The sequence below is a fragment of the Trichechus manatus genome, unplaced genomic scaffold (genome assembly GCF_000243295.1).
Source record: "Trichechus manatus latirostris isolate Lorelei unplaced genomic scaffold, TriManLat1.0 scaffold00343, whole genome shotgun sequence".
In the NCBI taxonomy this organism is placed as follows: domain Eukaryota; kingdom Metazoa; phylum Chordata; class Mammalia; order Sirenia; family Trichechidae; genus Trichechus; species Trichechus manatus.
Window position 1 is genome coordinate 581,854 of NW_004444279.1, and position 23,061 is coordinate 604,914.

At 42.8% G+C, this 23,061-nt stretch overlaps 1 protein-coding gene across 1 annotated transcript in view; it reads left to right on the top strand.

The window, feature by feature from the left end:
- Positions 1–23,061, top strand: part of BST1 (bone marrow stromal cell antigen 1) — a 57,248-nt gene that overhangs the window by 12,549 nt on the left and 21,638 nt on the right. Inside the window, exons 5-8 of the mRNA XM_004390898.2 lie at positions 2,038–2,114; positions 2,861–2,953; positions 5,767–5,853; positions 10,399–10,458. Coding sequence (XP_004390955.2) covers positions 2,038–2,114; positions 2,861–2,953; positions 5,767–5,853; positions 10,399–10,458 — 317 coding nt within the window. The remainder of the gene's footprint in view (positions 1–2,037; positions 2,115–2,860; positions 2,954–5,766; positions 5,854–10,398; positions 10,459–23,061) is intronic.

The window sequence follows — 23,061 nt, forward strand, 5'->3', positions numbered from 1 at the left end:
ACACAGAGAAACTTTGGTGAATGCTAGCTATCGATGAAGATATTAAATAGTCATTATTATTATCACTATTGTGTACATTGCATTGGACAAATCTGTGGCAAAATATCTCTTTAAAATCTTAAAAAGCAAAGATGTCACTTTGATGACCAAGGTGCAACTGCCCCAAGCCATGGTCTTTTCAATTGCCTCATATGCATGGGGAAGCTAGACAATGAAAAAGGAAGACAGAAGAAGAATCGATGCATTTGAATTGTGGTGTCGGTGAAGAATATTGAACATACCATGAAATGCCAGAAGAATGAACAACTCTGTCTTGGAAGAAGACAGCCAGAATAATCCTTAGAATCAAGGATGGCAAGACTATGTCTCACTTATTTTGGACATGTCATCAGGAGAGGTGGATCGCTGGAGAAGGACATCATGCTTGGTAAAGTGGAGGGTCGGTGGAAGAGGGAGGCCTTCAATGTGATGAATTGACACTGGCTACAACAATGGGTTCAAATAGCAACAACTGTGAGGATGGTGCAGAACCGGGCAATGTTTTGTTCTGTTATACATAAAGCCACTATGAGCCAGAGCTGACTCAGCAACAGCTAACAACAACAACATTGATTGACCTACCTATTGTATTTTAAGTCAATGTGATTTTTTTTCTTTTAATTTTGGTGAAAATTTACACTGCAGAACACTCATTCATCAATTTCTACATGTACAATTCAGTAACTTTGGTTACATTCTTCATGTGTGTCACCATTCTCATTATCTTTACCCATATTGTTTCACCACCATTGGCTTAAACTCACTGCTCCTTAAACTTCTCATCAGTGCTTTAGAGCTACTGTTGAGAATTTGATCTCAGATAATTCTGTAAGAGTGCAGTAGTCATGGCCAACATTTTTACTAATTTAGCTAAACAGTTGTTTAAAGATGGCTTCAGGGGTTAATTTTGGTTCATGGTTTGAAGGTTTTATCAGAGCTATAGATTCAGGTGTTCCTTCAGTCTCACTATGTCCAGTAGGTCTAAATTCTGTAAGAATTTGAAATTCTGTTCCACATTTTTTCCCCTTCTGATTGGGATTCATCTACTGATGCACCATCCATTTTTTCTGGTCTCATGGCTAAGGAGGCAGTAGTGGAGTTCATGGAGGCAGTTAGATCTGCAGTCCTGTTCCTTCTCCAATTCTGGGTCTCCTTCTTCCTTTGGTGCTCCAGGTGAATAGAGACCAATTGTATCTATGGCCACTCACAAGCTTTTAAGACCCCAGGCACTACTCACGGAACCAGGAAGTGGAACAGTAACTCTAAAGACAGTATTAGGCCAGTTGACTGAACAGTCCCATGAAGTGGAATACATCGTTGTGCACAATGCTGTGGTAGTCCTTGGTGCTGTTTAACAAATATTTCTGACTTGTCTTCTGGAAATGTGATTAGGTTTGCATTCCCCTTCCTCTTTCAAGCTAGGCATGGTCAATGTGACTTACACTGGCCAATGAAATGTGAGCAGGCATGACCTATGTGACTTCCACATGGAAGCCTTTAAAAACTGGTGTGTAATTTGCCACTTTCTCCTTCTTCCTTCCATGGCAATCAGAGATTTTGCAAATGTGGAGGCTTCATCAGCCTGGGTCCCAGAGTGAGGACATATGGAGCTACATCCCAGTGGAACCATGATAAACATGTAGTGTAATCAAGAAATGAACTTTTATTGTCTAAAGCCATTGTGATTTTGAGGTTGTTTGTTACAGCAGTATAACTTATTCTATTCCAGCTGATACGATGCCGTGTATTTCTTCCTTTTTTTTTTTTTTTAGGGTAGATTCCCAGACATGGAATTACTGAGTCTATGGGTTTTTGACATTTTAAACCAATTTGCTCTCTGAAAATTGTACTAGTTTGCTTTCCTACTAGCCGGATAAAATACTAAATTTATCATATCCTTGCCAATATTGAGAATTGTCAATTAAAAAAAAATTGCTTATTTCATGGATGAAAAATGGCATGTTTTAATTTTCTCAAAATACTCATTTCTTTTTGCAGTATTCGATGGATAGTTCTGGGGTGATCTTTGTCATGCTGAATGGTTCAGATCCAAATGGAGCCTATCCTGTTAGGGGGTAAGAACACCAGCACCAACAAACACAACAAAGAATGCCAAAATGTTTCTGTAGTTGTTTTGAATGGAGGCTAACGAGAATCATCCTGGTCCCCAATTGTCTTAGTTCTCTAGTGCAGCTATAACAGCTTTAACAAACAGAAATTTATTTTCTCACAGTTTAGGAGGCTAGAAGTCTGAATTTAGGGCACGGGCTCTAGGGGAACACTTTCTCTGTCAGCTCTAGGGGAAGGTGCTTGTCTCTTCAGCTTCTGTTTCCCGGTTCGTTGGAGATCTCCATGTGGCTTGGCATCTATATTCCCCCCATCTCTGCTTGATTAATCTGCTCCTTTTGTATCTTGTGAGAGATTGACTCAAAACACACCCTACACTAATCCTGACTCATTAGCATAATAAAGATAGCCCATTCCCAAATGGGATTATAACCACTGGCAGAGGTTAGGATTTACAACACATATTTTTGGTGACACAATTTAATCCATAACACCAACCTAATGCTTGCTTTTGTAAATTCAGGTAAAGCAAAGCAGTTGAATGTGCTAGTGATCAGAGCCATCCACGTCTATACAGTTATATAGTCAACAGTCAACAAATGCATGAATGAAATAGGTAGCCTAAAAATAAAAGCTAAAAGAAAACAAAAAACAAACTCAAAAAGCTTTTAAAAAAGCAATGTGTAAATAAGTTAAAACTGAAATAGAAAAAGAATTTTATTGCTTTAGGACTTTAAGAAATGTTATTTTTCAGTTTTTTTGCAGACTATGAAATTCCGTACTTCCAGAAGGATAAAATCACACGATTTGAGATCTGGGTAATGCACGAAATCGGGGGACCCAATGTGTAAGTTATAGTGTTATTGATGATGAGTAATTGGGCGGGCATGCTTTTCTTGGGTATTATATGTTCATGTTCATTTTGTATTTTCATGTTTGGAAAAATGAAAATTTCCAGTGTTTCTGAAGTGGTGGGTAGAGAGAGACAGCAACTTGATTTTCTGAGAATGCCACTAACCAGTCCTGAGCCCAGAGAGAAAACCTCTCCTTTATCCAGGATACTCCTCTCTGCCAGGGAAAATCGTGTTCCTTTTTGAGTGACCTGGGCAACTTTGGAAGCGAGTTCCTTATGCATTTGCCCAGGTCAAAGCCAGTTTTTCTGTCTGGTCATTTGAGGCCCAAAAGCCCTTACTAGGGGCTCTCAGCATTGACCCAGGACTGTGTGAGGAAGGCATTATTCTCAAAGACCAATCAGCTCTACGGTTGGGTCTCAGATAACTGACCAAGGAAACTTTTAAGATCCATATTTTCTGGAGAACCATTTGAGTTTATATCAATGCAAGCTTGAGCTCATCTGTCTCAGCAATAAAGGGTGATGATGGCACACATGCAAGATAAAAAACTGAAACCCATTTGGTTCAGAGACAAGCCAATGAGGCTGCAGCCTCAGGAAAGCTGGGAAGCCATGGTGGAGCTTCAGAGGCAAGCTGGGTTGGTCTTCGGAGCAGTGGTTCCCCAGGGAGGAAAGTACTGCCCACCCATGAGTGCATGAGCTAGTGAATGCATTCCAGGAGAACTTGGAAAATTCTTCTGTGCCGGTCCTCAGGGCCCTCTAAGACTAACCATACAATGATTGATAATTTTTCTTGTCTCTTGGGTAAGAGATTAAATTTAAAAACTACGTATTACATAAGTTATACCAAGATCTGCATTTCCTTTCCCAGAAGATAAATTATACCTACTATAGCATGGCACCTCTCCTTGGCAACCCTCTGGGGCAGTTCTACTCTGTCCTATAGGGTCACTATGAGCCAGAAACGACTTGAAGACACCTAACAACAAGAGCATACCATAGAAAACAATGTATAGTGAAACCTGCGAGAGCCGGTGACTCGATGGGACTACCTTGTTTTTCCAGGTCTCCCAAGTTTTCTGCCTTTGACAGGGTGCAGTCTTACCACTTTCTTCTCGCTCTCTATTAGTGGAAAATCTTTGAGTTTTCCTTCTCTGACAGGTTTCTGCATTACATAGATTCTGGCTTTCACAGGTTTTACTGTATATCATTTGCCTACTTTCTGTGAGAATTTGCTCTTTGCCCAGAAATTATGCTTGCTTGTTGTTTTAATGTATCTGTCAGAAAAAGTGTGTCCTTTGGACCTGCCCTTAATGAGATAAGGAAATGGCAATTGAATCTCATTTCAGTTCGTCATTTCTGCCACAGGGAGGGTAATAAAAGATGTCAGAGCACCTTCCCTCCTGGTTGTACATTTGTGTCATGAGGAAATCCCTCTGTTTTTGTCCCCACAAAAATGGGAGTCTTAAACTGTTCAAATTTTAGGAAAATAATCTCAAGCCAAGAGCTAAACACAACATAGTTAATACCTGATTGTGTTTAGTGCTGCTTCGGCTGCCTCTATTCAAAGACACAATAAAATAACCACCATTGGTCAATCCCTGTGTCTAGGTGCCCTGAAGCCTCCACGTCACTGCTTACAAAACTCAAAGTCATAGGCCTGGCCCAGAGAAGGGCATTATTCCTGATATGACCGAAGTTCTGAAATATGTCACTCAACACCTTGCCCGCTTCATTTCCGAAATTCTCAGAATTCCACTTCGCTGGTAAAAACTTCCTCCAGCTCTCTGTGTTCATTTTTTCCCTGCACATTCCTTCCTTATTGTTTCTATGCAGTGGGGAGGCTGTTTACCTTCCCATTCCTTGTAAACTCGGGCAGGGCATTCGTTACCTGTGATATGGATACCATACCTGATAACCACACCTGGCAGTGTTGTTCCTACTTCTGCTTGCCTTTATAAGTGCTCTCTGCTTAATTATGACCATCAGGATGGCTTGAGTCACGTTGGTGAGAGTATGGGGAGATGGACACTCATATTCTTCTAGGGTAGGCAGCATGGGGTGCAATTGGGCAGTGCATATCAAGAGCCATAAAATGGATTCAAACCCTTTTGCCAGAAATACTACTTTCAGGAATTTATGCTAAGGAAAGAAATAATGAAGGATGTGTATGAAAATGAAGTCTCAACAAGGTTTTGTTGTCGTATATATGGCACTGAAATTTAGGAAATCAACCTAGGTCTTGGTCTTCAACAAGAGGGAACTGGTTATATAAGTTATGGTACATTTAGGTAAGGGAGACTATTGGAAATAAAAAATAACGGCATATATACGTGTGCATGTGTGTATAGGTCCCTGGGTGGCACAAATGGTTTATGCTCAGCTACTGACTGAAAGGTTGCCAGTTTGAATTCGCCCACTGGCACTGCAGAAGAACGACCTGGCGATCTATTTCTGTAAGATGGTAGTCACTGAAAACCCTGTGGAGTGCAGTTATGCTTAGAAACATGTCGGGTTTTCATGAGTCAGAATTGACTCAATGGCAATGGGTTTATACACACACACACATACACACACTACACAGATATGGGCAAAATTAAAGCAGAATGCAAAATACATTGGGCAGCAGGGTTCCACTGTAATTTTCCAAAAGTTTCATGTAAGTAAATAAATAAGTGCAAGTTGTGAAGGATATACAACAAAATGTTAGCAGTAGTTACTCTAGTCACGTGAGATTTGGGGTAACTATATTTTCCTTTAATTAACCTAGAAGCAACTTCCACCACCTCTTTTATTTTTATTTTTAGGGAATCCTGTGGAGAAGGCAGTGTGAAAATACTGGAAGAGAGACTGAAGGAAATGGGTTTTCAGTACAGCTGTATTAACGATTACCTGTAAGTGATATCTTATAACCAATGTGGGTATTCAAAGGTGCAGTGGTGATTTTTTTTGGGAGTGGATATCCACGGGTGGTGTAAGTGGCAGTTTGAGTCCACCCAGAGGTGCCTCAGAAGGAAGGCCTGGCAATCTGCTTTGGAAAGGTCACAGCCATTGAAAACCGTATGCAGTACAGTTCTACTCTGACAGACATGAGGTCTCCATGAGTCAGAATCCACTTGATGGCAAATCTTCCCCCACACCCACCCCCGACTGGTATTGAAAGTGTTCTGCCGGCTATCAGTTCTAAAGGCCACAGGACTGTGTCTTCTGGGTTGTCTCTAGGTGTGGGAGCTGGGAGTGTTCTGGCCAGGGTTCTGATTGGCCTCACCCATTTCTGTCCAGAGTAATTTTCACGACAGTGAAAGGACACATAGAGTAGCATGTTACCGCTTAGTGTGTGTCCGATTTCCTCCTCCCCTTGTGTACTGTATGGTGAGTAACTGAGAACAGGGACTGTGGTTCACGGGACTTTGGATGCCGCACTGCCTGTGGGTCCTTGCCCATAATCAGTATTTTATAGTCTAGGCGGGAATTTCTTTGAGACACTTACAGATAGATATTGACACAATAGCCAAAATATGGATTCAAACATACCAATGATCATGAAGATGGCACAGGACCAGGTAATGTTTTGTTCTATTATATATAAGGTCTCCATGAGTTGACCTGACTCACGAGCAACTAACAACACAGATAGGTATGTCCTGACTGTAGACCAAAGAGACAATAATAATGGGTACCATTTATTGAGGTGTCCCTGGCTGATGCAAACGGTTAAGTGCTCGACTACTAGCTGAAAGGTTGGCGACTGAAACCCACCCAGAGGTGCCTTAGAAGACAGTCCTGGAGATCTACTTCCAAAAGGTCATAGCCTTGAAAAGCCTATGGAGCAGTTCTACTCTGCAAACATGGGGTCGCCATGAGTCAGAATTGACTCGAGGTGACAAACAACAATAACCGTTTACTGAGCACCATTATGGGTCAGAAACTTTATACACTTACACTAGATATCATCTGTGGGCATTCCTGATTCTTGGAAATTTAGATAAGCATGGCTCAAATCCTGGGGAAGTTGTAAGCCGACTCGTGGACTCAGAATCCGCAGCCTTGCTGCCTACTTCTCTGGCTCAGCCCCTAAGTCTGTGAACCTGCTTGGTTCTTCAGGGGCTGGAGTCCAACATTGCAAGGACTCAAAGGCTTTCCTAAGCATTTGTGGGCATGGCAGGGTGAGAATTACATCTGTGCTCTTGCCTTGTATCCTGTGAACATCCTGCTGGCTCTGCTGCCCTCTGCCTTCTCAATCACCCCAGGTGCTAGATAATCCTCCCATCTGAGCAAAGCCCCTTGCAAGTGTGGGCCTCCCCCTCTGATGCCACACTTCTTCCAGGGAACAAGGTCCTTATAGCTGTCCTGATTTTCCTCAGCTTCTCTTGGAATTGGGCAATGGTTTTTTCTGTACCATTTTTCTCATATATTATTGCTAATGCTCTCAGGAAACCCAAAAGTTGTTGTTGTTGTTGGGTGTTGTTATTTTTTCCAATTGCTGTCAAGTCGATTCTGATTCATGGAGACTCCATGTGTATCAGAGTAGAACTGTGCTCCATGAGGTTTACAATAGCTGATTTTTCAGAAACAGATCACCAGGCCTTTCTTCTGAGGCCTCTGTGTGACGCCTTTTAGCACCTGGGCATGTTAACCATTTGCACTACCCAGGAACTCCTTTCTAAAAATAACACAACAACAACAAAAACCTTTTAAAGGTTTTTTAACCTTGTTAAATATAACCCATGTACAGAAAAAAGCACAAACTGTAAGTATACAGTTGGATGAATTTTTGCAAGTTCAACATACACATGTAACCAGCACCCATTCAAGAAACAGAACATAACCAGGACCCAGCAGCCCCCCACATTGACCCAGCTTTCAGTCTCCATCCCCCGAGGAATAACCACTATCCTGATGCGTAAAGTTATAGGTTAGTTTTGCCTGTCTTTAAGCTTTGTGTAATTATCATCCCCTTTTTTATAGATGAGTAAATTAAGGGTCAGAGAGGTGAAATAAGTTGCCCAAGACCACCACTCAGTAACAGAGCTGAGCTTTGAATCCAGCTCCTCATATCTGTGAAACTCGCTTTTTTCTCTCTACAACAGGGATCCTCCTTCCTTAATCAAAGCACCAGATTTTTTTATTGCTGTAAAAATATGTATAACACAACATTTGCCAATTTATCGTTTTTTACCTGTACAATTTAGTGACATCAGTTACATTAATCATGTTGTGCAACCACCACCAGTATCCATTGCCAAATTTCCCATGACCATAAACAGAAAACCACTGCTTCCTGAACAATGACTCCCCCTCCCAACCTCCTCCTACCCCTGGTAACCGCCAATCAGCTTTGGGCTCTGTGCATTTGCCTACTCCAGGTATTTTATTTAAGTGAGATCATACAATATTTGTCCTTTTGTGACTGACTGACTTCACTCAGCACAATGTTTTCAAGGTTCATCCATGTTGTAGCGTGTATCAGGACTTCATTTCTCTTTATGGCTGTGTAATACTCCATTGTGTGTATACACCACATTTTGTTTATCCATTTATCTATTGATGGACATTTACATTGTTTCTACCTTTACTTGAAAACACCAGATTTTAGTACATTTTTTTAAAAAGTAATTTTTACTCTAAGACAGCTCAGGGATAAAGAAAATTGTGGCTAAGAATTCCAACTTCTGGTCACTTTGCTTTAGTACCGGAACTCTCCTAAGGAGGGCATCTCTTTATAAGTTGTTGGGCCAAGTCCAAGGTCTCCTTCACCCTCTCAGCTGTCCTTAGGGTCTCAGCCTGCGTTTACTCCTCTCTAGGAGCCTTGGTGCAGCAACAGTTACCCACTTGGCTGCTAATTGAAGGTTGGCAGTTCGAGCCCATGCAGCTGCTCAATGGGAGAAAGACCTGGTGACCTGTGACTATAAAGATTACAGGCTAGAAAACCATGTGGGGCAGTACTACTCTGTCTCATGGGGTCACTATGAGTCGAAAATCGACTGGACAACACACAACAATGGTGCTGTCTCCACCTAAGCTGGCCCTCGGGGTCTTCTCTTCCAGGCCTGACTCTCCCAGCTCCTCACTTCTTTACTGCTCAATGGCTTTTTCAGTGTCAGGGTGGAGTCTTTGGGATTGCTCCTGGGAAGAAGAAAAGAGATAACAACAATGATAAACACGGGAAAGTGACAAAGATTAAGTAATCTAACACCAGCCCAGTTAAGATTTTTGGTTTTTCTTGCATTGTTCCTGGGGAGCATGGAGGAGATAACAACAACAAAACAATATAACGTGAGAAAGTGACAAAGATCACCAAATCAAACTCCAATCCAGATGTAGGCGAGAGCCTCTGCTCCTCAAAATTCAGGTGTCACTCTCTTCTGTCCTTCGGCTCTAAAGCTCCCCCCAATATTCTTGTGAATTTTGGAAAGGTTGGTGGTTTGAACCCGCCCTGAAGTGGCTCAGAAGAAAGGCCTGGCGATCGGCTTCAGAAAGGTTACAGCCATGAATATCCTATGGAGTGCAGTTCTAATCTGAAAACACGGGGTCACCGTGAGTTGGAATCAACTTGACAGCAACTGGTTTCTTTCCATAACCTCCTTTGCCTCCTGGTTGGGTTCTTGTTAGCACTGTATTGAACCGGACTCGGTGAAACTCTATGCCTTTTTGTGGTATACAACAACAAACTACTCTCATCAAAAGTATATACGCAGAGTACATTCTGCAGAAAAGTAGGTGAGCCCAAGGAGGGGTCACAGAGTATGTCAGAGAACCAACAGCGTAACTATGCTTTTCTTTGGAAGTGCCCTCCAGTCACCTTGCCACAAGAGGTCCTCTCTTGGCCTCCTCCTACCTAATGTTGTCTACCATTTCCTGGATCCTTTCTTCACTACTGCTCTCCCTTCTCTCCTGGATTGCCCTCGAATTTCACATCTTCTCCTGTTGTTGTGCAGAGTAATTTAGCTTTCTTGGCTGAAGCCTGAGCATCGGCCATCACGCATGAGCTTCAAGCCCAAGCTTCTGCCCAAAGCACTTATCAAAGAGTTTTCCCAAACAATGCCTTACATACACACGGAAGTAGTAGAGCATAAACTGTTTGTGCCACCCAAGGACCTGTAAGTACATAGTAAGTGCTCAATAAATGCTGGTTAATATTAAAGGAGTTCTGGTGGTGTAGTGGTTAAGAGCTCAGCTGCTAACCAAAAGGTCGGCAGTTCGAATCCACCAGCTGCTCCTTGGAAACCCTACAGGCGGTTCTACTCTGTCCTATAGGGTCATTATGAGTCAGAATTGACTCGACGGCAATGGATTGAATATTTAAAAAGTGAACAGTTAGTGTGTTCTTCAAGGCCAGAGACTTTGTATCCCCAGTACCTTGCAGGGACACCATAAATATGTGATGAATGAAAGTTATTTAAATAATCCCTTAAATATTATTTCTTTTCCTCCTATAGACCAGTGAAGCTCTTACAGTGTGTGGACCACAGCACTCATCCAGACTGTGCTTTAAATTCGTAAGTAAATGCTTTAACCCAAATCTCCTTATTTTCCCAGGGTAATCAGTTCTTAGTATTTGAGGACTCTGGTCAATTGCAAGGAGTCCCTAGGTGGCACAAATGGTTGACAAATTCTGTTACTAACTGAAAGGTTGGAGGTTTCAACCTACCCGGAGGTGCATTGGAAGAAAGTCTTGGTGATCTCCTTCTGAAAAATCAGCCATTTAAGACCCTGTGGAGCACAGTTCTGCTCTGACACACATGAGGTCACCATGAGTTGGACTGGACTCAATGGCAACTTGTTTGTTTTTGGTTGGTGAATTGCAATATGATTATATACCCATACCCTAAAATGCCCAGCTGCAGAATACGGTTTGTCCTTCCACATGCACTTCTCTCAGTCTCTCTGAGCTACGAGTTTAGTGTGCACCTGATAGACATCTGCTGAGCTGAGCTGAACAAAGACTATGCACTGCCATCAGAGGGTGCCCTGAGGGGTCACTGGCTTCAGCAGAAATTCTAGAAGGGAGACAATTTCATTTCATTATGAATCTTAATATAATTTAAAATTCCATTAATTGTTTTGAGAAAGTAATACATATATGTGGCACACAATTCAAAGGTAAAGGGTAGAGAAAGTGAATAATCTTCCTTCTTCTATTTTTACGTCACCCACTTCCCCTACCCAGAGGCAGCTATCATTTCTACTTTCTTGTCTGTCCTTTTAGAGATAGTGTGTATGTGTTGAAGGAGACCAGGTGGTACAATGGTTAAGTACTTGGCTGCCAACCAAAAGGTTGATGGTTTAAACCCACCCAGCTGCTCTTCAGGAGAAAAACCTGGCAATCTGCTCCCATAAAGATTACAGTCTAGAAAACCATATGGGGGCAGTTCTACTCTGTCACAGGAGGTTGCTATGAGTCAAAATCAGCTTGAAGGCACACAACAACAACATATATGTATGTATTTATGCATACATGTCGATGCATATAATCTTTTTTAACATGATTCATGGAAGTAATAGTGCACATTTGATTCTGCACCTTGCTGTTTTTACTTAACAATGTGTCCCGGAGCTTGGACATTTACTTAGAATTTAAGTGGGTCTGTGAGGTTTCCATATCCATAGATAAAGCATCCTCATTCCTTTTTTTTTTTTTTAAATAATATTTTATTGTGTTTTCAATAAAGGTTTACACAGAAGTTTAGGTTCCCATTCAACAATTTCTGCACATATTGTTCAGTGACATTGGTTATGTTTTCACGTGTGACCATTCTCATTATTTCTGTTCTTGTTGTTCCAGTTTCATTAATCTAGTTTCCCTGCCCCTCCTCATTATTTTAAACAACTCTGTGGTATTCTATTGTATGCACACAGCATGATTTATTAATCAGTTGCCCTTAGGTGAACATTTAGATTGTTTCCAATATTTAGTTATTACTGACAATAAAAAAGAAGACTTCTTTTCCCTCAACTCCCATTTCTTCAAAGTAATTTCTTTTAACATTCTGGTTCATCTCCTCCCATATGTTTTCAATGCACGCATACACATACACACCATGTACACATGTGTTACCAGATTCAGGTATAAGTTTGTTCATTTGTTTTTGGCTCTATTTTTTTTACTTGCCTTTCCTTTTTTTTGGTACAAAAAGCCATTATTTTATACATATTGTTCTGCTCTTTTCATTTAACAATATATGGGCACCATCCCTTTAAGTATATTCATACCTCTGTCTCAGTCTCTTAGTGGCCACTTAGGATTCTGTAGGATGGGTGCACCATCATTTATTTATTTGCCCCAACGGCATGGAGCCAGTCATAGGCTGACTTAGTCGAAGGTTGTACTTGGGATTGTTTTGTTATTATAGCAAAGCTGAAATATAACCTTTGTTTATATACTTTGAACTCTAGTGCAATTATTTGTGTAGGATACTACAAACAAAAAAACCCAAACCCGTTGCCATTGAGTTGATTCTGACTCACGGCAACCCCACGTGTTACAGAGTAGAACTAAGCTCCATTGGGTTTTCTTGGCTGTGATACTAATGGAAGCAGATCACCAGGCCTTTCTTTTGCAGAGCCACTGGGTGGGTTCCAACCAACAACCTTTAGATTAGTAGTCAAGTGCTAGGGACCGTTGTGTAGGATAAATGACCAGAAATGGAGTTGCTGGGTCAAGGGTGTATGTATTTTAATTGTGATAGGTTCTTTTGAATTTTGATATGTTTTGGAAAGGCTGCACCAGTGTATACGGTGGAATGTCCCTGACTCCCCTCCTTCTCCAACACTGGATATTACCTTGTTCTATATCTTCACCTGTACTTGTACGTATAGCTGTGTCTAATCTTAGTCAGTCTTATGGGTAAACATGGTACTTTAGTGTTGTTTTGATTTGTGTTTGATTTCTGACCCCACCACCTGAAATCTTTTCCTTTCCTCTCTGCTAAAACCATGCTTATTCTTGAGGACCCAACTCCAAATGTCCCTTCCTGTGTAGAGCTTTCCCAACCCCCAGTTGGATTTAGGAATTTCCTCCTCTGTGTTCCCCAGGACTTTGTACATAACTTGATTACAGCATTTAACTCTTTTTTTTTTTGCTTTAAAATATTTTATTGGAATCCATTTTTATAAAACTAGGCACTTGTACAGGACAAAGTAAATAAAAGAAGTGAAAGCTGTCTACCTGCCACTTAAGTGCCCCCAAATGTCTAGGCAGTTTTTCCCAGTCAAGTTATCAGACGCTCACGTGGGTAATACAGGGAAGAAAGACCCAAGTTCCTAAGATGGGTCCAACACCAGATAAAAGGATATTCTTTGTGTCAGCAAAATCCATAGCAGCCAGGGAGAAAGGGTGTGGCTCTCCACTTCTGTTCCAGCCTACAGATTAACTAGCAGGAGACATCATCACTAGGCATCGCAGCCATCCCAACAGCACTTCTCGAAGCGTGTTGTCTTAGGCTGGATTCTCTAGATAAGCAAAACCAGTAAAGCATATATCTCTATAGAGAGAGATTTATATCAAGGAAACAACTCATGCAATTGTAGAGGCTAAAACGTCCCAAGTCCGTGGATCAGGGTAGAGGCCTCTCCCAATTCACGGAGACGCAGAAGCTGATGAACCCAAGTTCAGCAGGTTGGAGAGGGACTCCCACTCAAAGGCTGTGAAGGTCAACGAATTCCAAGATCAGCAGACAAGACCGCAAGGTTTCTTCTGATTCATGTAGCTGCAGGGGCTGGCGAACCCAAGATCAGCAGCTTAGGGAACCAGACTCTTGCTTGCAGGCTGTGAAGATTGACGAATTCCAAGATCAATAGGTAAGCTGTTAGCTCAAGTCCCAAGAACCAGAGATGAGACAACAAGAGGCAGCTGCTGAGTCTGGAACAAGCCAAAAACCTTGGCAAGGTGAGCAGGCAGAAAGTAACCAGCAGAAGGCAGAGAGATGAAGCTGAGGGGGTGGTGAGCTGCCACAGGCCCTGCCTCCACCAGTACCGCTCAGCAGATTCCATCATGAGGGTGATCACATATCAGATTTCAACAGGGAAGTGATCACAACATTATACAACTGCTAAAACACTGAGAATCATGGCCTAGTGAAGTTGACATACAATCTTAATTATCACAGGGGTAGACACCAAACCTTAGGCTTTTGGTCATCTCTGCGAAGGGACACCTCTCCTGACTGGGCTCCCAGGACTCTCACACTTTATCCATGGATAACACACTGGTGGATGTCTTAAAACCCCTTTGTGGTGCTGCAGACTGCCTACGGGGCTCAGGAGCCTCTATGAGGTGACTGCGCAAAGATGGCGCCAGATGAAGGGGACCACCACTCTCCCCTCACTCAGGAGTAGCCTGGAGGGCTTCTGTGTCTACTTGCCAAATACATACTCACACAAAGAAAAGAGTAGTCATTAATTCTTTCTGGCTCATGTTGTTTATCATCTGTCTGCCTCACGCAGTTTGAAGATTAAATCAACTTCCTCTTTATGCTTCTCAGTGTGTTTCATAGCAGTCAGACACAGCAAGAGCTCCTTAACTCCCTGTAGGGTCCATCCTTCCATCTACAGGGGAAGAGAAGTAATTAGGCCTGGGTATTGACTGTATGTCAGGCACTGTGCTGTGTACATCAGAGTGTCTTGTTCATCCTTACAGCTAGTCCATAAGGCAGAGAGAGACTCCTCATCATCTCCATATGGCTTTTCTTCCCTTCTTCAGTTAGTAATAAAACAAAAAACAAAACTGTTTCCATTGAGTCAATTCTGACTCATGGCAACTCCATGTGTTACAGAGTAGAACTGCTCCGTAGAATTTTCTTGGCTGTAATCTTTGCAGAAGCAGATCACCAGGCCCTTCTTCCGTGGTGTTCCTGTAATAGAATCCTTGAATTTTGGCTGGGTTCATGGCTGCCCAGAGTAAAGTATGTACTTCCTAGCCTCCCTTGCTGCTATGTCCAAGTGATGTATGCAACTTTAGGGTTAAGCACTTACAAGGAAGGGGCATTTGTTCCCTTTTCCCTTTCCTACTTGCTGGTGTATGGACTCAGAGACATGGTGGTGAGCCATCTTCAACTGGGCGTCGCGGAGCAATACTGCAGGAGGAGGCTGGATGCCTCTCACCCCCAAGCATGGAGTCACTCTGTCAGTCTTGGACTGTTTCTGAGATAGCCATCAATCTTGTCTAAGCCACTGTTATATGTAGTCATTTTTACAGCAGCTGATCTTGTATCTGAACTCATACAGGGAAGTTCTATTAGCCTTGTTTCAGAGATTAAGAAACTCTGGTTTCGAGAAGTTAACAAATGACTTGTCCAAGACTACCCAGCTAGTGTGGGCAGAACCAGGATCTGAAGCAAGTCTGTGAAGTTTTCACAATTCAGGCTGACAACCATCATGCTGTTTTGATTGGAAATTGGGATAACAGATTGACTATCACCAGCACGTACCCTTGGAGCTAACATCCCAGGGGTAGGTGAAAGATATGTCATCTCCCTAAGCTCTGCTGTCCATTCCCTGTGGATTTGGCATGCGTTTTTGGAATCCTCTCACAGGAGATAAAGAATAGTCTATGGACCTAGTATCAAATCCACCCTCATACCCCTGCTGCTCAAAAACCTTCAAGGGCTCCCTGCTACAAAGTCCAAACTTCTAGTCTGGCATTCCAGGTTCTCCATAATCTTTCCAAACACATCACCCACTGCTCCCCAAAGTGAACTTTCATCTCAGGCTAATTTTGATCCACTTCCCTAAAAATGCCCTCTGCTTTCCTGCCACAAGCCTGTGGCCACTGACGCTTTTGTCAGTACTAGCAAGGATGGCTAGACTTCGTCTCGCATACTTCGGACACGTCATCAGGAAAGATCAATCACTAGAAAAGGACATTATGTTTGGTAAAGTAGATGGTCAATGAAAATCAGGAAAATCCTCACTCAGTTGGATTGACACAATAGCCACAATAGGCTCACATACACCAATGATCATGAAGACGGCACAGGACCAGGCAGTGTTTCATTCTGTGATACATAAAGTGGCCATTAGTCAGAGCCAACTCAACGGCAACTAATAACAACAAGAGCACTACAGTTGGAGTCTGATCATCTCAATTTGACAGTTTTCTCATCTACAAAACTAAAACTAATGGAAACCACCCAGGTTTGCCATGAGGATTAAATAAAACAAGGTGCGTTCAAGTGCCCATCCCGTCTTCTAGACAGAGTGAGGCTTCTGAGTCTGGGCTGAATGCAGGGTTCAGGTTCCTGAAGACCAAAGTAGAGAGTGCATCTGTTAGAAATCTTAGCTGCAAGCTTCATACACCAACTCCAGTTCAGCACAAGAGGGATGTATTGAAGGGTTCTAGGTTGTTCGCAGAAGCTTCCTGGGAGAGCCAGAGAAGCAGGACTGAAAGCTTCTTCAAAGTCCCACCCAGGACTGCTCCAGGGGAGATGCTACTACAGCTCCTCTGGGCATAGACACCTCAGAGAACCTGCGATGCTTGCACCTGGATGCCTCTGCCACTCCTGCTCTGGGAGCTGGTGTCTTGGGCACCACCATGGCTATAATGGATCCTTTGTAGCACCTCCTGCTTCAGGCCACTTTGTCCCAACCCAGAGTCTGACATGAGTACATCTGATTGACAGAGCCTTCGCCACTGTGCTCTAACCTCAAAGAGACTGGGAACGCAAGCATCTGCTTTAAATCCAGTCTCGTGGCTTTAAAATATCATGGTGGCTGCAAAATTATCTCTAGTCCAGGCCCTCTTCTGAACTCCACACTTATATGTTCAGCAAGCTCCTTAATATTTCTTCTTGAATGTCTAATAGAGATTTTAAACTCAACGTGTCCAAAACTGAACTTCGAACTTACCCCCTAAATGTGATCCGCCCATAGTCTTCCCACCTCAATTGATGATGGCTGTTGTGTGCCGTTGAATCGATTCTGACTCACAGCAACCCCATGTAACACAGTAGAACTGACCTTTAGGGTTTTCTAGACTGTGATCTTTACAGGAGTAGACTGCCAGGTCTTTTCTACTATGGAGCTGCTGGTGGGTTCGAACCACTGACCTTTTGGTTAGCAGGCAAAAGCTTAACCATTGCAGCACTCGGGCATCTTTTGAATAACCCCCCATTGCCGTCGAGTCGATTCAGACTCATAGGGACCCTATAGGACAGAGTAGAACTGTCCCATAGGGTTTCTAAGGAGTGGCTGGTGGATTTGAACTGCAGCCTGAGCTCTTAATCACTTTCGGTTAGCACTCTGAGCTCTTAACCACTGCACCTCCAGGGCTCCAACTCTAGAACAGTCCTTTAAAAATTTAGTCATGTCACTTGTCTGCTCAAAACTCTGAAGTAGCTTTGACTTCACGTAGAGTAAGAGCTAAACAGCTTGACTCTGCCCCACTTTTCTCTGGCCTCTTTTATCACTACCCTTCCTCTCACTGAACTCAGCTACCATGTCCTCCTGGACTTTTGGAACATGCCAGGGACTCTGCTGCCTCGGGACCTTTGCCCCAACTGCTTGCTGTGCCTGGAAGCCCTTCTTCCAGATATCCACATTGCTAACTTCCTCACCTGCTTTAAGTATTGACTAGAATCTCGCCTCCATGAGGCTACCCTGGCCTCAGTATTTAAAATTGCACCTGTTTTGTTCAATTCTGGTTCTGCAAACCCCTGCATCCTGCTTGACTTTCCTTTTTATTTTATGTAGCATTTATCATCTGTTTTATTTACATATTAGGTTTATTCTTTATTGCCTGCATCTCACCAGTTAGCACCAGGGCTTTGAACTGGTTCAAATAGGTTCAGTCATGGCCGGCACAGCTAAATTGGAACAGACCCAAATTTGTATAATATGGGTATACCAAAGCGATAACTGGAATGGGAAAAATTACAGGTCCAAACTCTGGAATGGGAAACTCAGAAGAGACGTAGCAGGCCCTTTTAGGAGACTGATGTGGGAGATTGGATTATTGCCAGGACTGTGGAGAGTGACACACATTCAAAGCGGCTGCCATCTTTGAGCCAGGCATCGTTGTTTACGATTCTGCCAGTCAAGAGATTTGGTTGCTATGCAACGTACATACTGCCCTTGTTTTCTAGGAGGGAGATTAATTTTCTAGCAGGGCGTCAACCCGTAATTTTTCCCATTCTGGTTATCATTCTGGTACACCCACATTTTACAAATTGGGATCCATTCCAATTTCACTTCATCAGCCATGACTGAAACAGGAAGAACCAGTTAGAAGCCCTGGTTAGCACATAAGCTCCAGGAAGACAAGGCTTTTCTTTCTTTCTTTCTTTCTTTTTTTTTATTGTGCTTTAGGTGAAAGTTTACAGAACAAATTAGTTTCCCATTTGATGGTTTGTACATAAAGTGTCTCATGACCTTGGTTTCATTCCCCACAGTGTGTCAGCACTTTCCCCATTTCCACCCTGGTTTCCTCATTTTCTTTTGTCATGATTTTTTTCTATCCCTACCTGCTTTTGGGCAGGTAATGCCCTTTTGATCTTGTATAATTGATTGTTCTAAGGAGTATGTTACTCTTGGGTGTTATTATTTATCTCATGTGCTTGTCTATTGTTTGGCTGGGAGGTGGTCTCCGGGAATGGCTTCCTTTCCTGGTCAGACGGGTGTCTTAGGGCCATAGTCTCAGGGGGTTCCTCCAGTTTCTGTCAGACCAGCAAGCCTTGTCTTTTTTGTAAATTTGATTTTTTGTTCTACCATTTTCTCCTGCTCTGTCCAGGACCCTCTGTTGTGATCCCACTCAGAGCAGTTGGTAGTGGTAGCTGGGCACCATCTAGTTCTTCTGGTCTCAGGGTGGTGTAGGCTGTGGTTCATGTGGTCCATTAGCCCTTTGGACTAATTGCTTTCTTAGTCTTTGGTCTCCTTCACCCTCCTTCTATCTGGACAAGAAGAGACCAATGGTTGTATCTTAGATGGCCACTTGCCAGCTTTTAAGACCCCAGATGCAACTTACCAAACTAGGATGGAGAACACTGTCTTTATGTACTATGTTGTGATAATTGATGTAGATCCCCCGAGTCTATGGTCCTTTGTCTTCTAGCCTAGAAACTTCATCCCACGAGGTGTTTGGTTATGTCTAAGAGGTTTCCCTGACTATACCCCTTGTGTGCTCTATATGAGCTGTACCTACATAAATATCCACCACCAAACCAATATTTGCTGGTGGGTGTGTTCCCTTACATCCTCCCACACCTCTTGGCATATTTATCTACCTGTTTGTCCATTCGTTGGAAATTATTGTTTGTTAATACTATTACTGCAGGATTACCTAAGCTATAGTATTTACCATAATTGTCCTTTATTCTTGCATTCCTCTTAGTGTCCTCTCTTGGAAGGCAGGGGTTTTCACCTGTTTTGTTTGCTAACGTATGTATCCCAAGCACCTAGAACAGGACCTGCAACATAGCAGGCTCTTAGATGTGCGTAAATGAGTAAATGAGCGATTGACTTCTGCCCTGAAGAGGCACAGGTTTAGAGATAAAGCATGTTCAAAGCTGAAAAGAGTGACACGTGTCCTACAAGAACCTTGGAGAATGTCCAGGGACTGCATGTGTGTCAGTTCCAGATTATGATCTCAAGAAACAGAAACCAACTGAGACTGACTCATGTGGGTGGATAAAAGTGGAATAAGGTCGTTGCAGGGAGTCCCTGGGTAATGCAAACGGTTAATGTGCTTGGCTGCTTACTGAAAGGTTGGTGCTTCAAGACCACCCAGAGATACCTCAAAAGAAAGGTCTGGTGATCTATTTCTGAAAAATCAGCCATTCAGGCCCTATGGGTCACAGTTCTACTCTGATACACATGGAGTTGCCATGAGTTGGGATCCGTGCAATGGTAACTTGTTTATGGTTGTTGCAAGAATTTACTGGGACAGACTATCTAAAGAGACTGGAATCAGATAGACTGTCTAATGAGCCTGAAGTCTCATAAGACCTGGGTAGTTAGGTGTCCTTGGTGTGACAGTGTTACTTGAGTCTTTGTGGTTTTGCTCCTTGTCCTCTTAAGCAGACTGTCAACTTTACACAGACGCAGATCACATGAAATGCCTCTTCGTAAAACTCATGCCCACCACTCATGTGTCAGTTTGTTGTATTGTGGTGGCTTGCATACTGTGGTGATGTTGGAAGTTATGCCACTGGTGTTTCAAATACCATCAGGGTCACCCATGGTGGATAGATTTCAGCAGACCTCCCAGACTACGATGAATTAGAAGAAAGGACCTGGCAATCTACTTGGGAAAAAATTGGCCAGTGAAAACCTTATGAATAACAATGGAACATCGTCTGATATAGTTCTGGAAGATGAGTCTCTCAGGCTGGAAGGCACTTAAAATATGACTAGGAAAGAGCTGCCTCCTCAAAGTAGAGTTAACCTTAAGGACGTAGATGGAGTAATGCTTTCAGGACCTTCATTTGCTGATGTGGCATGACTCAAAATGAGAAGAAACAGCTACAAACATCAATTAGTAATCAGAACGTGGAATGTACAAAGTCTGAAATCTAGGAAAATTGGAAGTTGTCAAAAATAAAATGGAACACTTGAAGATCGATATCCTAGGCATTAGTGAGCTGAAATGGACTGGTATTGGCCATTTTGAATCAATCATATGGTCTCCTATGCCAGGAATGACAAATTGAAGAGGAACAGTGTCAAATTCATTGTCAGAAAAAAAAAAGAAATCAGAGGCGGGGCCTAGACAGCAAAGTAGTGAGATGCTTCTGGTGGTCCCTCTTACAACAAAGACCAAAAAAAACAGGTGAATCAATTTTATACGACAGTCTAGGAGCCCTGAACATCAAAGGCAAGGTTGAGGATTCAGACTGAGTGGCAGGGGGAGGGAGAGATGGTTTGGAAGCAGCGAGGAGTTGCCAGACCTGACCCAGTGGGAGCTGGAGCCGTTCAGCCCAGATCAGCTCCTGGTGCACAGTGAGGCAAGCAGCGGTGCTTGGGAGGCGTTTTCCACATCAAAAGAGACCCACAAGCAGAGAGACTACTCGGGCATCCAGAACCAGTGAAAAGTAGCCCTTGATCTGTGAAAGATAAATACTTGCGTCTGGCCTACCACACAAAACAAAAACACTCCCCTTAGGGAAAAACTTCCCTTCCATTTACCTCTCCACTCCCTGCTCTGCACTGGGTCCAGGATGGCTTCAGAGATTGCTGAGTCCCCTGGGCCGGAAGTAGGACCATTCTCCCGGCCTTGGAGAGGGAACAAATTAACAAACATGGAAAAAAATAATCTGCCAGCTCCCCTAAGCCAGGAAATTGGGGTAGGCACAGCTCCTTTGCTTAGGCATAGGAGTAAGAAGTCCATGGACTTTGAGTGCCTGTCACCTTGTAGAGACTTGTGTGGGCCCGTTTCAACAGTACAACAGGGTATATACCTTAAGTCTAACTTCAACGGTTTCAGTTGTGAAGTGGCAGGTTCATGACATTTGACACTGCTCTGCCCATTAAGCAGGGTCTTCACCTACCCACATCAGGGGCCTGAGGACTGGTGGCTCCACCCCTGCCACCTAGCCACCTGTGACAGGGGCTCAATAATAAGTGGTGGTCCCCAGTCCTTAGAGCCAACAGCATTGGGTGCTCATAGTCTGGCTGAAAAACCAACCCACCTATGCGCTCTAGGGAACAGGGATGTGCTTTCATCCTGGACACTTAGGGGTGGCCGTCAGCCCCCTGCCTTGCTCAGCATGTGATCCCCTGCTGCAGCTGGATGCCTGTGCCTACACCAATCACCCACGCCTGTCTAGGACTGTAGATGAGAGCCTGCACCACACACTTGGTAGCTGACTACCTAGACACCTGACCTGAATCCACACAGGAAGAGTGAACATACTCCTGGGCTCACATGCTTAGTGCAGTTCTAGCCACCTGGTGGCAAGACGCTGGAGCTGCAGGGATGCCAGCAATCAGGCTAGCTCACACGAGCAGCCTATTTGGGCATATCAAAAAAAAAAAAAAAAAAAAAAAAAAAAAAAAACAGGAAGCTAGGACACAGTAAGCAAACATAAAATAAATAAATATAATAACTTACTGATGTCTCAGAGACAACAGTATAAAATCACATAAAGAGGCAGACCATGATGGCTTCAGCAAGCTCACAAAAAAGAATCAAGAAACTTTCTGGAGGAAGAGAATTTCTTGGAATTACCAGAGGCAGAATACAAAAGATTAATATACAGAACTCTTCCAGACATCCGGAAAGAAATGAGACAAAATGAAGACCAAGCAATAGAAGAATTTAAGAAGATTAGAGAAGTGCATAATGACAAATTTAACAGACAGCAATCAGAAATCCAGAAGATTAACAATAAAATTTCAGACATAGACAACTCAATAGAAAGTCATAGGAACAGAGCTGAAGCAATGGAAGCTGGAATTAGTGAGACTGAAGATAAAGCAATTCACACAAAGAATTTTAGGAAAAATCAGATACAAAGATTTTAAAAAAAGAAGAAACCCAAAGAATTATGTGGGACTCTATCAAGAGGAATAACCTATGAGTGATTGGAGTACCAGAACGGGAGGGATAACAGAAAATACAGAGAGAATTGTTGAAGATTTGTTGGCAGGAAACTTTCCTGATATCATGAAAGATGAGAAGATGTCTATCCAAGATGCTCATGGAACCCCCCATAAGGTAGATCCCAAAAGAAAGTCACCAAGACATATTATAATCAAACTTGCCGAAACCAAACATAAAGAGAGAATTTTAAGAGTGGCTAGGGATAAGGAAAAAGTCACCAACAAAGGAGCGTCAATAAGAAGAAGCTCGGACTACTCAGCAGAAACCATGCAGGCAAGAAGGCAATGGATGACATATATAAAGCCTTGAAGGAAAAAAATTGCCAGCCAAGAATTATATATCCAGCAATACTGTCTCTCAAATATAATGGCGAAATTAGAGCATTTCCAGATAAACTGAAGTTTAGGGAATTTGCAAAAATAAAACCAAAATTACAAGAAATACTAAAGGGAGTCCTCCAGTTAGAAAATCAGTAACATCAGATAACAACCCAAGACAAGAACACAGGACAGAGCAACCAGATATCAAACCAATACGGAAGTCACAAAAAGAAATCAAAGCTAAAACA